The sequence below is a fragment of the Dipteris shenzhenensis genome, chromosome 8, assembly GCF_047967505.1.
Source record: "Dipteris shenzhenensis isolate YYH24624 ecotype China chromosome 8, Dip_SZ_1.0, whole genome shotgun sequence".
Lineage (NCBI taxonomy): Eukaryota > Viridiplantae > Streptophyta > Polypodiopsida > Gleicheniales > Dipteridaceae > Dipteris > Dipteris shenzhenensis.
The window spans coordinates 29,874,438-29,893,027 of record NC_141603.1 but is presented as its reverse complement, the minus strand read 5'-3'; the positions used below and the strand labels follow the sequence as shown (position 1 = coordinate 29,893,027).

General features: G+C 43.2%; 1 protein-coding gene across 4 annotated transcripts; it reads left to right on the top strand.

Moving 5' to 3' along the window:
- The first annotated feature begins 1,108 nt into the window (after window positions 1-1,108).
- On the top strand, window positions 1,109-18,590 carry LOC147899361 (nucleolar-like protein). 4 transcript variants are annotated; one of them, XR_015541411.1, is made up of 16 exons: window positions 1,109-1,457; window positions 1,603-1,737; window positions 2,219-2,363; window positions 2,482-2,567; window positions 2,711-2,773; window positions 3,023-3,226; window positions 3,402-3,530; window positions 3,677-4,345; window positions 4,450-4,642; window positions 4,735-4,931; window positions 15,064-15,177; window positions 15,334-15,485; window positions 15,637-15,915; window positions 17,219-17,556; window positions 17,705-17,753; window positions 18,194-18,590. XR_015541411.1 is itself a non-coding variant. In XM_087378010.1 (14 exons), exons 1-14 carry the CDS (start codon window positions 1,206-1,208, stop codon window positions 17,481-17,483), a joined length of 2,883 nt encoding a protein of 960 aa, XP_087234136.1. In that variant the 5' UTR covers window positions 1,109-1,205; the 3' UTR covers window positions 17,484-17,616. The 4 variants fall into 4 exon arrangements, 1 of the variants encoding a protein (XP_087234136.1); XR_015541412.1 differs by having other exon boundaries at window positions 2,714-2,773; window positions 17,705-18,590; XR_015541410.1 differs by having other exon boundaries at window positions 17,705-18,590.

Here is an 18,590-nt window from a genome sequence, read left to right as displayed (position 1 = left end):
CTTGGAATATCTACCTCTCTACGATGTTGCATATGAATTTGATCTATAGTTAAAGACCAAGGCGCATAACCAGTGGATGAGATCACTGCGATCGAGAACACCTATCTGTGGCAACATTTCTTATAGGTGTGTTGGTTGCCAATCACGAAGTGGTCTGAGCCACAAGTGCAACAAAGGCGCTACAAGTAGAAGTTTGTGCACTTGGGACTCATAGACCCAGAAGTGGTCCTGGAGATTGAGTAGTGGAAGGAAGAATGGCGACTTCATCTTGAGGAGGTGCCCATTAGCATTAACATGTTGTACCCTCAGCAGCACCTAGTCGCGAAGATTTGCTTCGGGCCTATCTTTTACTCGGGGATAGTGCAGCTCTTTCTCTGCCTCGTCCACCACTTGTAGAACGTCGGCAACCTTCGTGTGGACATAAAAGAAAAAGACATCGACATCGACACCTAGGCGCTCGATGATCTTTTAATTTTGAAGAACGGCTTGTTTATGCTAGTTCTTGAGTGTTCGACATGCGTGTGTGGACATGAATGAAGAAGAGATGAGGCAAAGTGTTGACCCAACCTAGGCTGCAAAAATTTTTGGTTTTATAAAAATGTATACTTGAACTCCAACCCACACAACATTGCTTGATAATTTTTTCATTAATCATTTTGTTGGTTATTAACATTGCCATTAACACTCATCCTAGAGCAAGCTATATACCATGAATTAATACTCATCCTAGAGCAAGCTATATACCATGAACCTTGAACATTTTCATTTTCAACTTTAACAAGTGAAAGAAATGAATGACTTTTGTCATTCATAAGGCCTCCCAAAATGTAAAACAAAGGAGGTAGTGAATGGAGAGAGAGACTCAATGACAATAAAACGAGGGGCCCTAAGTCTTGAATGCTCACTACCAAACTTGTCTCAAAGCCATTAGTGCAAATACACACCTATTTTAGAAGCAAATTAATCCTAAAAATTCCGAATTTCTTGCTTTACAAAATGAGAAAGATTGCTAAGGCTAGTGAGAGGGCAGGCCAAAAAGCATTTTCTCAATTTTGTAAAGTCTACAAAATTTTATACAATTTAGTTAAAATAAAATTTTGCTAAAATATTTGCAAAAACCTCTTTTGTTTCTCTGTGAACACTTGAGCTGTTTTGTGAAGTATCTGCAAAAAACCTGTTTTGTTTCTGTGTAAACTTTTTGAGCTATGGCGGCCAACCACAAGAAGAAGAAGAAGAAGACCACCAATTCGAAGGGAAATGCGCACACTGGTTTCTCTTCTGCCAAACGTACACGAGTCCGTGCCCCCGAATCTGTTGCAAATTCCAAAAACAAAGGTCAGCCTGCCTCCAGCCTCTTTGAAAGCCTCTGGTCCAGTCGCAAATTCAATGTCGTTGGTAAAAAACGCAAAGGAGAGGGGCGACGAGTCGGATTGTCCCGGTCACTTGCGATCGAGAAGGTACTCTCGTTAAATTTTCTGCTCTCTCGGCTGTTGCAAAATTAGGCTGCCTTTCTTTTTTGAAGCCATAGGCGAATTACAGTCATGTAAATTTTTATTCTCATATAATCGAAGGCAATCCGATTTTTTTGGGAACTTTTTGCAGAGGAAAAATACCATTTTGCAGGAATTCAAAATCAGAGGCAAATCTAATGTCTTTTTGGATCATCGATTTGGTGAGAATGATGAAGCTCTTGCGGAGGAAGACAAGGCTATTTTAAGATTCCAACGAGAAAGGCAGGTATGTCCTAATGGCATTTTGTTCGCCCTTTCTTCAGATCAGTCAGGGACATTGGCTTCTGGCAGAGGAGCCATGGAAGTTTTCAAAGGGGTTGTAGCGACGCCTTAGAGCCCCTTGTAGATTTTTGTTTATATGTGTGCACTTTGGGTTTGCATAATGACATCGTTCATATCGCGGCATTTAGCAAAGACATGGAACATAGCTCGTGGAAGTGGATGTTACTGGATTTTTTAATGGTGTTTGTTTAACAATGTATTCTTTCTGTTATTGTCTCCATGAGTTCTGCTGTCAAACGTAGCTATCTTTTTAAAAAGAATATAGGGTGTAGTCTCTTGATCATGAATTGCAATCGTCTTGTAAGATATTTGTCCACTTTTTTGTGTCCTTCTAGTTGGTCTATGTGGAACAGCAAAAAGATGGAACTGTGAACCTTTTGTAAGCTTCACGATTGAAGTTGACAGAAGTTTTTTGCTTTGCGTAGGCCCAATGGCAGTGGAGAAGCAAATTTTCTTTGCCAGACGATGATGAAGGTGAAGCTGTCCTTACACATGGGGGAACTGCATTGTCAATATTGGATGACTTCGATGAGGATATTTCAGCTGAAGATGATGAAGACAGGCATGAATGTAAGGCAGCTGCCCAAACTGACTGCGTTTTCACTAGAATTGATTGTAAATTGAATTGAGATTTGTCAGGTGTAGGAGGTTTGGTTTGCTGATGCAATGCTAGTTGACATGGACACAGTGGATGATGAAATTGTGCGGAAGTTTCACTTTGGTGGAGGTTCTGTCAATGGCAATGATAAATTTCATGATGATGAGAATGAAAAGGTGAACATGTTATGTGGGTCCACTATTGTGCATGACCAATTCTTGTCTACTGCATGAGAACTCGAACATGTTTTATTGAGTATTTGTGAGCTTATAACATATTTATATACGCTTAATCTTTCACGGGTTTTTATCGTGTTTAGCAGAAGCCCAAGTCTAAAAAGGAAGTTATGGAAGAAGTTATTGCAAAAAGCAAGTTCTACAAGGTTTGTAAATTTTGATTCACGTCATTGAATTTCTGCTTAAAATGAATGTCATAGTAGCTAGTCCCTGCTATGTGTGATGGAGTTTATGGTTTTCAACCTTGTGAGTGACTCTCATGAGATTGAAACTGCACTTTAGAGGATGAGTTTGGGAATGTTCCTGGATTCATCTAGGTATATATTTACTGGACATGCTGGCCAGGACTTACTTTTGATTGACCTTCTGCTTGTTGATTCTGTTTCTCACTTCAGGCTCAAAAATCAAAAGAGAAAGAGGAAGACGCGGAGCTGAAAACCCAGTTGGATAAGGACTTTACAGCATTGGCACAATCTCAGGCTTTGATTTCCCTTGTGCGGCCAAAAAAAATGAATGCTGTGAAGTCGATGCTTAATCCTTCCAGTGGAAAGGAAATGGTAGCAATTTCTGACGTAGCACTCCAGGGAGATCTTGAGAAGGTAGTATTCAAATTTCAAATTGAAAGTCTGCAAAGTTTCTGTTGTGTTGGTGTCCTGAATGCTTTTGTTCTGGTCTGTAATTAAGTATGTATTTGCATGCCTGCATTAGCATGATTTAATAGCTCATGTTTATGGAAAATATGTTATTTTGATTGATGCCATGTCTGGTAATCAGGAAAAGCCCGATGACTTTGACAAGCTTGTCAAGGAGATGGGAATGGAAATGAGAGCCCATGCCTCCGACAGGTTAAAGACAGATGAAGAGATAGCAAAGGAAGAAAAAGCTCGTCTTGAAGAACTTGAGGTACTTATCATGATTTGGGTTTTGTCTACTTGCTTGGCAAATGGAGTGTGAAAGTTATGACGATGGACAACCTGATTTGGTTGTGGTTGAAGTCTGTCTTCCGGTTTACATTAATGTTACAAAGTGAGTGCTTGGCTGTACCACAGGAAAATCGTAAAGAACGAATGCTCAGTGGAATGGACTCTGAGGACAGTGAGGTAGAACAAATGAATAAAGTGGAAGACTCAAGAAAGAGGAAAAGGAAACGCTTTGCAATATCGGGTGACGATCTAGGTGATGATTTCGTAGTAGATGATGATCAACCTGAGAAAGGGTGGGTGGATGAAGTACTTGCTAGAACAAGTGAAAGAAAAGAAGCTTCTTCTGAAGAAGATGAAGATGAAGGCAAAGATGAAGATGAAGACGAAGATGAAGATGATACTTCTCCAGATGAGGATGGCAGCAGTGGGTATAGTTCTGGTAATGAGAGCACGAAAAGTTCTGACAGAGAAGCATCTGAAGACGTGGGTTCAGATGAGGTACGGAAGGAAAATGATGAGGACAACCAGAAAATAAGGCTGGACCCTGCCCCGATCGAGAGAGGAGTTGAAGGAGACAAATTTAAAAAGGACAATCTATTGAGTGTTGAAGCTCATGGCTTAAATCACTCTCGCAGCGCCTCATCACTTCCGTTTGTAATTGGGGCTCCAAGGAATCTGGAAGAGCTCAAAGGGTTGGTTGCTAATCGATCTGTTGAGGATCTACTTGTTGTCATACAACGAATAAGAGCATGCAATTCGATACGCCTAGCTGCTGAGAATCGAAGGAAAATGCAGGTAGGCGATTTGTCTTTATTTACATTTCTTTGTAGTGGGCAAGTAATTGATGTAGGTTACCTTTGGATAGGCTCATACATGAGGTTAACCATATGTGTATTCAGGTCTTCTATGGGGTTTTGCTCCAATACTTCGCGGCTGTTGCTGGAGTGAAGGCCCCTCCTTTTGATAGATTGAATGCACTAGTGAAACCTTTGATAGAAATGACTTCGGAAACACCTTATTTTGCTGCTATGTGTGCACGGCAGAGAGTAGTCCGCATGCAACAACAGCTATCAGACAAATTGAGAAATCCAGGTATGCTAACTAGGTTAAAAACTGTTTGGATAACCAACTTGTAGAGAGATTTGTTTTAATCATTTTTAAGATGTGATTTTTTCCCTTTACAGATATGAATGGACCCTGGCCTTCTGTCAGGACTTTGCTGCTACTCAAGCTATGGTCTATGATCTTTCCTACTTCTGATTTTCGCCATGTGGTGATGACACCTTCCACGTTGCTGATGGCCGAGTATTTAGCTCGCTGTCCTGTTATTTCTGGACGAGATCTAGCTGTTGGCACATTTCTATGTGCGCTACTCTTGTCTGTGAGTCTATTTTTTCTAACTCCCCTCTTTTTCCACAAAATTCTCCTGGGACTGAATTGTGTGATTGTCTACATGTAAAGCTATTTGCATATGAGAAGTCGGGAGAGATCACAGTTCTTGCTCAAGTACTTTTGTCCTGGATGCTTTTGTCATTCTATTGAATTTGGCAGGGTGACCGTGGTTCATAATTTATGTGCTGCACGATCTCCTAGGAGGAAATGACAAGTTACAAGTCTTGGAAGACCATGCTCCAAAGAATGAGTTGTATTTGTGCCTGTTAGGTGCATCGATGATGTGAAGATGCTCCTAGCAGCCATAGGGCAGGGCCAAACCCTGAAGGCTGCACCAGAAGCAAAGGCCTGTCTGCCATGCAGGCAGATGCTACGGCAGGGATGCATCAGCTTCAGCCTTTAATATGTGTGGACAGGCAGTGAGCCATAGTAGCAGGCCCTTCTTGGGTCGGCCAATCTGGCCAGGTCTGCTTTATTGGCGGCCTATAACTCCTGACATTCAGCCCTACGGAAGCCCTTCTTTAAGGCACCACAGGGGAGCGTTTGAGTAGTCATAGGATCTCCCCATAGTTCTATGTCAGCCTTCATCTTTTGGCTGTAGTATTCCCAGCCTCTGCTGGATGTCCGCAGCTCACTCTGAGCAAGATTTCCCCACACTTCCTTTGTTGTAGTGTCCAGTTTGTGGGTTCATGTTTATGCACCATCTTGTGAGAAAGGTGGGATAGATTTTGATATTTAACCATGGCATAAGGTAGCTACAGCAAATACACCCTTTTTCTAACATGGTACCAGAGCCCAGGGTGGCACTTGTGATCTTCTTCAGCAAACTGGAGGACGGTGTCCTGAGAGTCACCATGAAACATTTCAATGAATGGTTTCAAGGTTTCAGACGTTTCAATGCTAAATGTTTCAATAGAAAACATTGAAACGTTTGCCTATGAGATGACTTATTACACACACACGCACGCACGTGCACATACACACATTTTTACATTTATAAGAATGTACATTCATAGCTGTCCAAAGTGGAACAGCTACTAGTTGAAACAATAATTAAAGACTTCTAACTGGGCCAAAGGAAGATGTCCAAGAGAATGAGCATCATGGAGAGACCGATACAAAGAAGATCGAAAATTAAGAAAAACATCCACCTAAGAGTGCTCATCCAGTCGAATGGTACGAGTACGATACGACGACCAGAGAGCCCAATAGCGACACCAAGAGAAGAATTTGACATAGTCCTGCATAGTAGCATGTCTGCCAAACAACCGGAACTGAGTGCCAAACGAAATCTTGGGAAAATGAGGACGAAGACCCGTCGGTAGTCTGAAATCATGAGCAAGAGGACAGGTCTGCAATAGATGTAGGACAAGTCTCCCGCGGATGAGAACAAGTAGGGCATGCGTGGCAGCCATACCACGAGGTGGCGCCTTGAGGCCTTGGATCTGCTACTGGGCCTTGGGCTATGCTAGGATGCAGGCGTGCGTCGGCAACTCGATCCAGGATCAGACCTAGTACTAGGGAACTAGACTTGCTCCCATTGGCTCACTGAAGACTTAAACTTTGGGCCCCTTGGGCCCAATGCGCCAAAAATAGCGGAGACCCTATTTGGTCTGTACCGTTGCCACTCAACCCGAGAATAAAGCCTGCCTAGCCCTAAGCCTCCCTAGGCTACCTGAGCTAGTCTTGTGTAACACAATACACATCAGATACTAATCCATGCACATGACATACTTCCCCCTCCTCTAAGAACTCATTCGTGAGTTCGTAAGGAAACCCAGGAATGTCCTCTGGAGGTTAGGTAATGTCTCCCATGTTGCGTCCTCCTCAACACGATCCTTCCACTCGATCTTGTATTCCGTGATAGTTCTATTTCGGACCTGTCTTTCACGAAATTCAAGTCTACGCTCGGGTTCGTGAGGAATAAAAGTCAAATTAGTAACCTCTATTATTTCTTGAGGAGAAACAAGCTGATTGTAACATGCAATGGTAATTTGATTGTGTAATTCACAGCAAGACCTTCTTTAAACCTTTAGCGAGGAATTAGCGTTATACACCATAGAGAGAGAGAGGAGATGAGGGTAGAGAGAGAATGGAGTCGACATCCGATTGGGTCCTTGTACCCACTGAGGGCCACCTCCCCCAATCAGGGGAGAATTTGCTTTATACTTGGAGAACTAAGAAATACAAATCACACTCTCAGAGAGAACACGGAAACATGCTTCTGAAGAGTACACTGTGCACACATAAAGCAGACCCAAAGACTTGAGAGGCAACGCCGACCAATACCGAGACCTTGATACTATCCACACTGACGATGTAGGACACTTCTGCAAGGCAAGGGAGAGGCTTGTTCTATCCACCGGAATGCAGGGTTAGTGCGTGAGTGAGAGAGTGAAAGCTGGGACTGATAGATGCTAAAGAGAGCTGAGAGATGACTGAAATACAGAGCTGAGAATGAGCTGTGTAAAACTGTAAAAGATAACTGAAAAGAGCTGCTGAAACAGACCCAAACCTTACTCCGTTTGTTGTCCCGACTCCTCGTCTGATGCACTGCGTGAACACCTTCCTAGAGGGATGAACTGATGCCAAAGGCCGAGGCTGGTCAGAGGGCGAGTGTGGGTGAGGGTCAGGCTGTTCAGAGGGGGATGGAGAGGAGCTGTAGGAGGCTGAAGGAGTGGGGGAACTGAATGAGGAAAGAGGGCCTGGAGGCCCCTATTTATAGGGCTGTTGGGGCTGAGCCAACCTCCCCCAAATAGCCTACTTTTCAGTCGGCTGTCTTGGGGCTGGTTGGTTGGTCCCTAGGCCCCATAAAGGCAGCCCTAGGCCCCATAAATGGCAGCCTAGGGAGGGGTGCAGGGTAGCCTATAAAGGCAGCCCTTCCCTTGCCATTCTCTTCACTGGTTCCAGTGCTGAGGGGACCCAGAAGGCCTCCTTAGGCTGGACCTAAACGTAACTCTAAACCTTAGACGGAAACGCTACCCTACTGTTCTCCAGTGGGTACCAGTGAACAAGGATTGATCTGTCGAACCTGACCTAAGGCTGAGAGACTGACTTACGTAGCTTGTGCCTGACTGTCCCTGTACAAGGGCTCACAAAGGGGTCACAACATATGACAAAATCTCCTATTAGGGAACTATTACGCACTTGTCGATGTAGCTAGTGTGTCACTTTGCACCTAAGTGCAGGGGTGCATGTGACACTGATCATCCGCATCTAGTAACTCTTTCAGTCTACTGACATGAAAAACTAGATGTATTTTAACATTAGGAGGCAATTGCATGTGACATTGATCATCCGCACCCAGTAACTCTTTCAGTCTACTGACATGAAAAACTGGATGTACTTTAACATTAGGAGGCAATTCTAGTTTATATGCAACTGGTCCAATTCTTTTAATAATCTTGAATGGACCATAGTATCTATAAAATCTATCCTGATCCTTGGCACTTCTAATAGACTCCTTGGCAAACTGCAACATTTCTTGCATGTCTTGCAAGAATGTCCTTGCAGCATCATTGTTTTTACCCTTGAACCCAACCATAATTGGTGACTTTGGATGAAAACCGTACATAAGCATAAAAGGACTATAACCTGTACTTGAATGCTTTGCACTGTTGTAAGCAAATTCTATAATGGGGAGATAGTCTTCCATGAAGACTGTCTCTTAGAAACATATGCACGAAGCATATCTTCAACCAATCGGTTAACCTTCTCTGTGCTGCCATCGGATTGTGCATGATCTGAGGAACTCATACTTAGAGTAGTTTCCAACTTCTCAAAAACAAGTGTCCAAAAGTTACTTGTAAACTGAGTCCTGGTCACTGACTATGTCGGAAGGCAAACCATATAGCTTAAACTATTGGTCCACAAACTCGTGAGCCAACTGAATAGCTGATATGGTCGATCTAGTAGGTAAGAATCTAGCCATCTTTGTCAGATCGTCAACTATGACCCAAATGGAGGCATGACCCTTGCGCGTTCTAGGCAAACTGGTAATAAAGTCCATGGAAAGATTTGCAATGGCTGTAATAAACCGGCGCTTTTAAGACATTCTGCCTTAGTAACTTGACAAACCCGGCAACCTACCACATAGTTTTCAATAAATGCACGCATCTTAGGCCAATAAAAGGTATGTTTCACAAGAGACAGAGTCTGATGTATGCCCGGATATCCAGCACTAGGAGCTTCATGACACTCCCAGAGAATCTTGGATTGAAGATCCGAGACATCGGGCACACATATCTTTACTTTCCGGGACAGCAAGCCTTTCCGAATCATCCACTGACCTCCCACGGCCTGTACTGTAGGTGGCACAATCCCTAAGTCCTGGTCCCATCTTGGACCTTCTTCCAATAAGAATTGAAATGACTATCAGTTGTGCAAAGCCCTCTCAAGGATTGAAATAGGTTTGAGGATCTTTTCGTAAATGACATAGTATTTACAAACTTGACTCGACTCAAGGCATCTACCACACTATTCAAGGAACTCTTTTAATAGCGAATTTTTAAATCAAAATCTTGCATTAACTCTGCCAATCTAGCCTTTCTTCCCCTCAATTCCGACCCGTCACACACATACTTTATTGACTAATGACCATCAATACAAGAAACTTTGAACCATACAAGTAGTGTCTCCAAACCTTTAGAGCATACACTACTGCATACAGTTCTTTTTCTAGTGTGGGCCAACGATATTGCGTGGCATCTAGCTTTTTACTTTGAAAAGCTACAGGTCTACCCTCTTGGAATTAAGCGGCCCCAATCGCAAAGTCACTCGCATCAGCCTCTAAAACATAAGACCGGGTGGAATCGGGCAGCACAAGAATAGGGGCTTCCTTGATAGTTTTCTTCAAGGTCTCAAAAGCCTTGTTCATTTCGTCATTCCAAGAGACCGACTGGGTAGACCTGCGTTCGCGGCCTTTCAACACGCTAGTCAAGGGTATCGTGATTTGAGAATAATCATGCACTGACCTCTGTAGAAAGATCGTAAATCCCAGTAAAGAATGAAGTTGTTTCATTGTCTAAGGTCCAAAACCTTCTAGATACGATCTAGATCAATGCTAACCTGTACGCAAATCAATCTTAGTGAAATACTTCGCTCCGGCCAACTGGTCGATCAAATCATCTGAACGAGGAAGAGGGTATTTATTTTTAATTTAACCGTTTATAATCTACGCACATTCGCCACGAACCATCCTTCTTTCTTAGAAGAACAGGTGCACCCCAGGGTGATTTACTTGGGCGGATATAACCCATATTTAGATAATCTTGAAGTTGTGAAGCTAGTTCATCCTCCTCAAGTTGGCTCATCCTATAAGGTGGAATACTAATAGGTTGAGCCCCAGGGTCTAAATCTATGCGATGATCTACTGTCCTTTCTGGAGGTAAACCTTCCGGTAATTGTGTAGGGAATACATCAAGGAAATCATCTAACAACGTTCTCAATTCGCGGTGTTCAAATGCGCTTAATCATTTTTGTTATTAACTGAAACAACAAATGAGGAAAGTGTAATTAAAATACATTGATACACATCAAAGTTTAATATATTCTGAAGCTGCATCGCAGATACAATAGGTCCCTGAGAAGAGGGAATATCATCACATGTAATACAAACTTGGGTGTCCTTATTAAAAAAGAGAGAGTATGATCTTTCTATCCGATTTGAAAATCGTGGGTTTTAAACCACTCTATTCCGATCAACAAGTCCGCATGTTTCAAGTGCATAACATAGCACGTAAGAGTATCTGTGTAGTCTTGAATCTGGATAGAAAGTTCGTCGACCTTGCGATCCCAAAACTGCTTCTTGCACCTCGTAGGTGTGATTGCTAAGTGTCATGGATAGGCCCATCTTCTGCATAAGTTTGTAGTTCACAAAATTGTGAGAGTTGCTTGGGTCAAAGAGAATGTGAACGTGTTGGTCCCTCACTTCGCCATGAGCTAAGAAAAGGTCACGAGGGCTAAATAACGAATTATTAAAAGTGCAATTACATGAAAGTGGTTAGGTAATAAAATTACAGAAATACCTGTCATCGTTGCTTGATTAGCTCCCTTAGCTTTGGTTCGTCGGCTTGCATGGAGCTTTGGTCCCGGCACTTGCATCTGGTTCTTGCACTTAGGACAATCGTTCCGTGTGTGGCCCCGCTCCTTACTAAAAAAACAACTATGTTCTTTCTTTAACTTGAGGGTGTGTAAGAAACGGGCTCTACCATTCTTTGTTTGAGTCAAATTCTTCTTGGGCGCGTTGTCAACTAACTTCGACTCCCCTGTACCAGTTGGTGATCGGAAGAAATTCCTCTTGTTCTTCCCACTCGTGTCGGCAGTAGTGGTTCCCTTTGCACTGGCCATGGTATCATCATAGATGCGCGCATAGTTCATGGCCTCTTGCAAATTGGTACATTTGTTGTTCTTGATATGAAGTTTATACGAATCAGGCAAGCCATCCACAAAGAAGCCCAATAAAGTGACATGGTCCATCTTTGTAGCTCTGGTTTGCAAATCACAAAACTTCTAAAGATAAACTTCAAACGTCAAATTTTGTTTGGACATATCGAGGGCCTTAAGCTTGCCTACGATGTCATAGTCCTCCTCTTTCTTCAAAAATTCTTTCTTGAAGACCCCTTCAAGTTCGACTCAGTGGAGGGCCTCGGCTGCATCTCCTTCCACCAAAGTAATGCTTTTCCAGATAGATACCCTGCTGCAAGTTACATCTTCTTTTCATTAGGATAGGGGTGAAACTGGAAGTGTACTTGCCAGTTGTGTAACCAAGTGTCAACCACTTCCTTGGTCCTGGACTTTTGATCTCTGGGATAGGGATCTGGTGTAATATTCGGGCACAACTCTGAAGCTAAAGCATCAACATGTGTAAGTGCTTGGACAATGCTGGTCAAGAGCATGATAGAAGTCTGAATCCCTTGGACTTGCTGTGTCAACCCCGTATGATTCGTATTAACCAGTTCAAACTTTGCGTCAGGAGCGGATTTGAAACTGCACTATGTTGTGTTTTTAGAGGATGAGTTTGGGAATGTTCCCGGATTGATCTAGGTATATATTTGCGTCAGGAGCGGATGTGAATTCACTAAAGGCAGTCTTTGTAATCAGATTGTCATAAAGACCCTGATCGTCCCCTCCTTGGTAATCCATGTCATGATCACCCTTTGAAAGTGTTAGGTTCCATCGAATCAGCCATGAGGAGAACGTGGCAAAGAGAGTGCTAAAAACTGAAGTCGGAGGAGAGAACAGTATAGGAAAGAGGAAGCAATAGGTGGATGCGAGAGTAGGGGCGAACTAGAGGCTTCCACGGGGATAAGAGAAGAAAAAATGGCAAGGCTAGATGGAAGGAAGGGGGCGGTTGATCCGAACTGACGAACAGCAGCAAATCGGCCTTGGTTAACGAGGTTCGTTAGAGAAGGCGGCTGAGGAGAGTATTGGCACGTGATTCTTGAGGCTGGTGGAGGGAAGGGATCCATGTTATAGGCTAGGTGAACCGTTGCTTTTTTAGAAAGCCAAGCTTTCCAAAAAAGCGAACCCTGCTCAGCCCAATCCCGATTTTGACCAACTCCTATCGCACACCCCCTCTTGCCCTCTTGCATCCCTATTCCTCTCAGCTAGGCGTGTGCCCGAGGTTTACTCGAATTCTGCCATAGCCTAGCGCTTCTCTTTTGGCAGCTCTACTCATGCCAATCTTCCCGCCATGAGATCCTTTCCAATCCGATTCCTTAGCTGCAAAACTCTCTCCTTGCTCTTTCAGCAACTCTTCCTGACTCACCTTGCTTCACAAGGAGTCCACCTGGGCTCTCTCGTGACTCCCTTCTATCGCAATCCAGACAAGTTATGACCCTTAACTGACTAATTCGCAAGCCCTTGCAGGGTATCACAATCAATTTCGAATTTGAATCATGCCTGGAGGAAATCATCTCCACTCTTTCTCGTAACAGAGATTCATACCTCAGGAGTTGTTTTTGATACCAACTGACACGACCCCAGCACTCTTGAAACCTCTGACCTACAAGCAAACACAAGAACACACAAAACATGAGGAATCTAAGCAGGCTGTTTACCACCCAACCGTGACATCTACGGGATAAGATTCCAAATCGTGAGATGTCCCCTTTGAGCCATGAGCTGAGTTACCGGCACGAACTCCCAAACAGATCCTAACCCATCGTGGTATCCCATACCACCAGGTGGTGCCTTGAGGCCTTGGATCAGCTACTGGGCCTTGGCTACGCTAGGATGTAGGCGCGCGTCCACTACTCGAGACCTAGCACTAGGGAACTAGACTTGCCCCCATTGGCTTACTGAAGACCGAACCTTTGGGCCCCTTTTATAGACTCGGGCCCTCGGGCCCAATGCGCCAAAAATAGTGGAGACCCCTATCTTGTTCGTACCCTTGCCACTCAACCTGAGAATCAAGCTTGACTAGCCCTAAGCCTCCCCAGGCTACTTTATAGATACCAATCCATGCACATGACAATGCTTGAGAGGTAGCTTACTGCTCTAGATGCCGTCCACCAAGAAAGAGTCTTGAGCAGATGCCAAAAGCGATTTCCTCATGGTCTTGGATCCAAGGCCGTGGAAGTAATAAATGATAAGACTTCTTGGTAGAAAGGTCCGCAAACGAAAAGGAAAAGTAGCTTGGAAGCTCTCGATCAAACTTCCAATCCAATAAAGGGAGAGTGGAGAACCGGTGAGGAACAGGTTGAAAAGAATACGCCAAATAGATATGTGATGCAACCCGAAACAATACTGTCTCCTGGCCTGTGGAAAGGAAAGAGTGCAACCCCGATCACCTACTTCTGCCACTGTAGAAATACCCAAATGATGCAGAAAATACTCCTTCCAAGGCTCGCAAAGACCCGGCTCCAGTGAAGACTGTGCAACAGGAGGGTGTTGTCGAGATTTGGAGGCCGACCAGACCAATGTAAATAAGCTAAAAGCTGCTGCCAATCATGAAGGAAGTGAGAAGAGAAGGGACAGCCAGGAATGCAACCACAGAATTGTTCAGAAATAACATCAGAAATAGCCGGAACCCAATTACCGAAAGCTTGTGTATAGATAGAGATAACCATACAAGAAAGCATACGAGTCGATGGCTGACACTGCTCCCAAAAGATGGTCAAGAGCGTGGCCTTGCGAGCCAGCAAATGAGTGTGAAGGTCAAGAATGTTCAAAACCCCATGCATCCTGGGCGAACAAACATAAGTGCATTTGAGAAGATGAAGCGCCTTACAATCCTGTTCGGTGTGCCAAAAGCATTCCATAACCTTAGTATTAAATTTCTGAATTTTAGAGAAGACAGTGAATAAGTGGCAAATAAAACTCTACACAAGCCATGAGAATAGACTGCACATTCGAAGGCGAACATGTAGTGGCCAAGTAATAGTTTCCAATAATCCAACTTACGGAACAGCTTTTGTAGCACCCAAAGTCCCTCTTGCGGCAAAGAAATATATGGTTGTATTTGGTCATTTTGAGGGGATCTAGAGATGCCTATCCCAGGTGGAGATTCACACACAGGATGCGATTACATCCACTTTCCAAAGTTTGGTGAGGGGTCTTGTTCATTGTGGTGGAGTGGAATCGTCCTCAGCCAGAGCCCTCTAGTCTTATCTGCACTCCACAGATATTGGCTGAGAACCAAGTAGAGGAATTCCACGTGCTAGTGGGTTAGTATAACATCACTCTCTCTGTCAATGTCATAGACAGTCCTTTGTTGAGATCACATCGATACAATAGCCGTTGGCAAGTATGCTGATGGGTAGTTTTAAACCTTGGGTAGATATCAATAAGTCTTTCTTTCTTTCTTTCTTTATTTTGATCTGCTGCTTCGTTTTTCTGATTGGATATACTACAATTGTATGGAGGTGTAAAATGTTTCATCATCAGGCGCCCATATTTTTTGTTATGCGTTGAAAGGTTGATAGCTATGCAGAGCAAAACAGCCTTGGATTTTACTTGGCCCTTGGGTGTTCTTTATAATCTGATTCCATACAATGGAATGGTTTATGTAGATTGATCACTGTTTTTTTCAAAAATGAAAAACTCCTATTTAAGAGGGATTGTTGCTTTCAATGATTTCTATTCTTGATTCTTCTTTACAAACCTTAATAACCATGCAGGTCATGAGACAAGCCAGACGGTTTTGTCCAGAGGCTCTTTCTTTCCTATATGCTGCTCTACTAGCAGCTGTACCTCAGAAGAAAAGTTCAACTGAATTGTTGGCTACTGGAGGAGTAAGTCTCTTGAGGCTCCTCTGGTTTTGAACTTTTCTGACACGTACCTTACTGTATAAAGTGCAGGGTTAAGCATTTGCTAACTGGTCACTTTAAATATTTAGGACGCTTTCAAGTGTTTTCTTTTTTAATTTAATTTTTTAATTTGCCAATTAGTGTGCAGCTTTCATGGCAGAACTCGTAGCTTCTCAACCCTGGCTACTTGTGTGTACTGATTGCTCTGCAATAACTGAAGTAGATGAATTGGACTTCAACATTATCATGGCAGCAGACAGAGAATCTCCCTCTTTCAGTACAGACAAATTTAGGTCAGCCTCCTCTCAGAAGTTTTCAAGGCCTTTTTTTTGGATAGCAAAGCAAAATTTATGTTCTGTATTTATGTGCACTTTTTTTTTCCCCGGTACGGTATTGTTCAAGTTTGTTTGTTTCATTTTTTGTGTATGCATCAAACTTTTGCAGGATAGCCGTTTTGAATTCGGTTATAAGAATCTTGGAGGGTTTCTCTCACATATATGAAGACATATCTTGCTACCCTGAAGTCTTCAAACCATTTATTGTGGTGCTTCAAACCCTATTAGCAGAAGGGCTCCTTCCACATGTTATCAATGACTTGATGAATGGACTGGTTCATCGAATGAAAGATAATGTTGATAAACATGAGAGGTTTCGCCAGCCTTTACGTATGCGGGCCAAAAAACCAACTCCAATCAAACAGTACAACCCAAAATTTGAAGAAAAGTAAGTTTATGTTCTCCCTCCTTGCACATATGTTACTGAAAAGCATGCAGAGGGATGAAGGCTGCAAGGAAAGAGGGATAATCAAACGAGGAAAGTTTATCAAATAATCTTAGAGGCTGAATTGTCTATGGTGTACAAAACTACACATAAATAGGGTGCAAATCCACCATTCTTACCTTGAAGTGTAATCGAAGAAAGTTAGAAAAATAGTTTGACAAGTGTAAGCATTGGCTGAGTCTGAATGGCTTATGATCTGCACTTGAGAAAGTAAACATGTTGTTATGGGTTCCAACTTCCAAGTACTTTTGGACTTTTGGCTTCTCCACGAGCAAGAATGGGCAAGAATTTCTTTGTAATTACATTCTGTGGTGTCACCGTTTCCTCCTATCATCTTTCTTCTGCTCTGCCCTCCACTTTTATTCTTCCCTCTTGCCCTGCTTCCCCTTTTGTCTGCCTGTGAAGTCCTGGCTGCCCTGCTTGGGAGTTGCGCTTCTTCCTGCTGGGCCTTCACCCAGTCTTTTGTGGCTTCCTTCCCCCACTCCTTTCTACTTTTTTTCCCCCATTGCTTCTTTTGCGCATGACAGCCCACCAAAAGTTCCCTTTTGGGGGCCTCGGGTCGAGTTTGCTTGCCCACTCAGCCAGCTGCCTCGCTTTCATTTGAAGCAGCTCAGGGCCACCTGAGGTAGCTCTAACTCTTCTAGGTTCTCCTTTCGTTTTTGGGGACCTTCTCTCTCTTAGTTCTTCGTTCCTGCTAGCCTCCTGTATTCTTTGTACTTCTTCCTAGCCAGTCTGTTATCCTAAACAAACGTACTGCTGAATTGTCAGTGTCAGAGACTGCCTCATCCCATCATGTGCTGTCACGTTTATTGCTACATTTGACCTTTCATTGAAGTTGGCCATAAGGTTGGACGTTGCATATTTATTCACATCTTATTGCTACATTTGACCTTTCACTGAAGTTGGCCACAAGGTTCAATCCCCAATTTTGGGTCTTATTGAATTGGGGTGAGTTTAGATTGATCGTGAAATCGCAGTGCATTTTGCACAGAAATCTATTAGTTGCTGTTGTGAGGAAGAAAGCACAACAATTGTGTTTTGAAAGATCCTTCAACTTCAATGGACTTGTGAATAAAGGAACGCACATCAATGTACTGAGGAATAGAAATGACTGTGTTGTTTTCATATGCACACATACACACATACACTCGTGCAGGCTGGAATGAGCACCTATCTGTACATGTTCCAGTCCCAGCTGGGGACCGCTATTGTTCTCAGAAAGCTTGTCTATCTACCTTTTTTGCAGCTTTGTGCGGGGAAAGAATTATGATCCTGATAGAGAGCGAGCAGAGAGAAAGAAACTGCAGCATCTGCTCAAGCAAGAGGCCAAAGGTGCAGCTCGAGAACTTCGGAAGGACAATTATTTCTTGCAAGTGGAAAAGGACAAAGAGAAGTCAATTGTTGAGGAGCAGCGGCAAGAGAAGTACCGCAAAGCAATGGCATTCTTGCAAGAGCAAGAATCTGCTTTCAAATCTGGGCAGCTTGGGAAAGGGCGGAAGAAAAGGAGATGAAAGTCTACTTTTGAGTTGCGTTTACTTTGAAGGCCTTACAGGACATGGCAAAAGACCTGTTGACATCCTTAAGGTTTGTGAGAATACAATTAGCACATCTGCAAAGTGGCAAGCTCATAGCTTGTCCATGCAGATATGAGCTCTGGGGGAATTCTCTGTTGAATGACAATTTGGTATAGCAGTTACTTTTCCCTTAGTTTTTCTTGATTGTATGCATGCAGGTATGAACATGGACTAGTGATATCTGGGTGATTAGACAGCTGGAATAAGGTGAGTTCCACGCAGGTGTTGAAAGGTTCTGAAGCAAGTGGGTTACTCTTCATGAATATCAGACTACCATTTCGCATGGCTGTGCTGAACTTCAGCACATGTCCAACCATCCAGTGTCTTTAAGTCTTGAAAGGTGAAATCAATGGGTGCTGTGTGCATTTTGGCCGATTAATTTGGGACTGCCATTCAGACTTTTTCTTGGAATAAATGTCAATTGAAGCTCCCTAAGCTTGAGCAGTTGAGAAACCCGTCTCTCTTCTGCTGATCTCGATGGAGACTGGTTAAGGCAACATGGCCCACTTGAGTGTTAGGTTAAAATGTCTTACATATGTGTTTCTAAAATGCATAGCGAACTGTACTGTGAACGGCATTTGCATTCTTTACTGAACTCTTTTGGCAAGGGGTCACTGCATTGAAATTTCCTGTGTCAATGTCTGCAGTTTTGCAGCTTTTTCCTTTCAGAGGCTCTGCAGAAAAGCATATCTGGGGATGAAAATTTTCCATCTTATGAAACTGCAGTATAGTATCTTGGGAAGTTCAGCAACAGGGAAAGGCATAACAACAGCCCTTGGACTCGTTCAGGAGGCCATAGCGCAACCCCTGACAAAGGCAGTTCTATTATACTGTAGTTTCTTTTAAATATTTTGGTCCTGCAATGGATGACACTACATTGTATGTGATGCATTTTCCAGGAAAGTGAAAAGCGGATTTGCCATCAGAGGCAATTTTGCAAATCCAAATGCAGGGGTAAGTATTCTCTTCGTGTTTTGTATGTAGAATTAAAAAAATTCTGCCAAAGAGCATCATTAGGGAAGCTGGAAGTCTAGATTGTTTCTA

Excerpts from the sequence above, each read along its gene's own strand:
- LOC147899361 (XM_087378010.1), top strand. The coding sequence starts at position 1,206 with ATGGCGGCCAACCACAAGAAGAAGAAGAAGAAGACCACCAATTCGAAG. Across the intron at positions 2,568-2,710 it reads ATGATGATGAGAATGAAAAG|CAGAAGCCCAAGTCTAAAAA; the intron begins GTGAACATGTTA and ends TATCGTGTTTAG. Across the intron at positions 3,227-3,401 it reads TCCAGGGAGATCTTGAGAAG|GAAAAGCCCGATGACTTTGA; the intron begins GTAGTATTCAAA and ends TCTGGTAATCAG.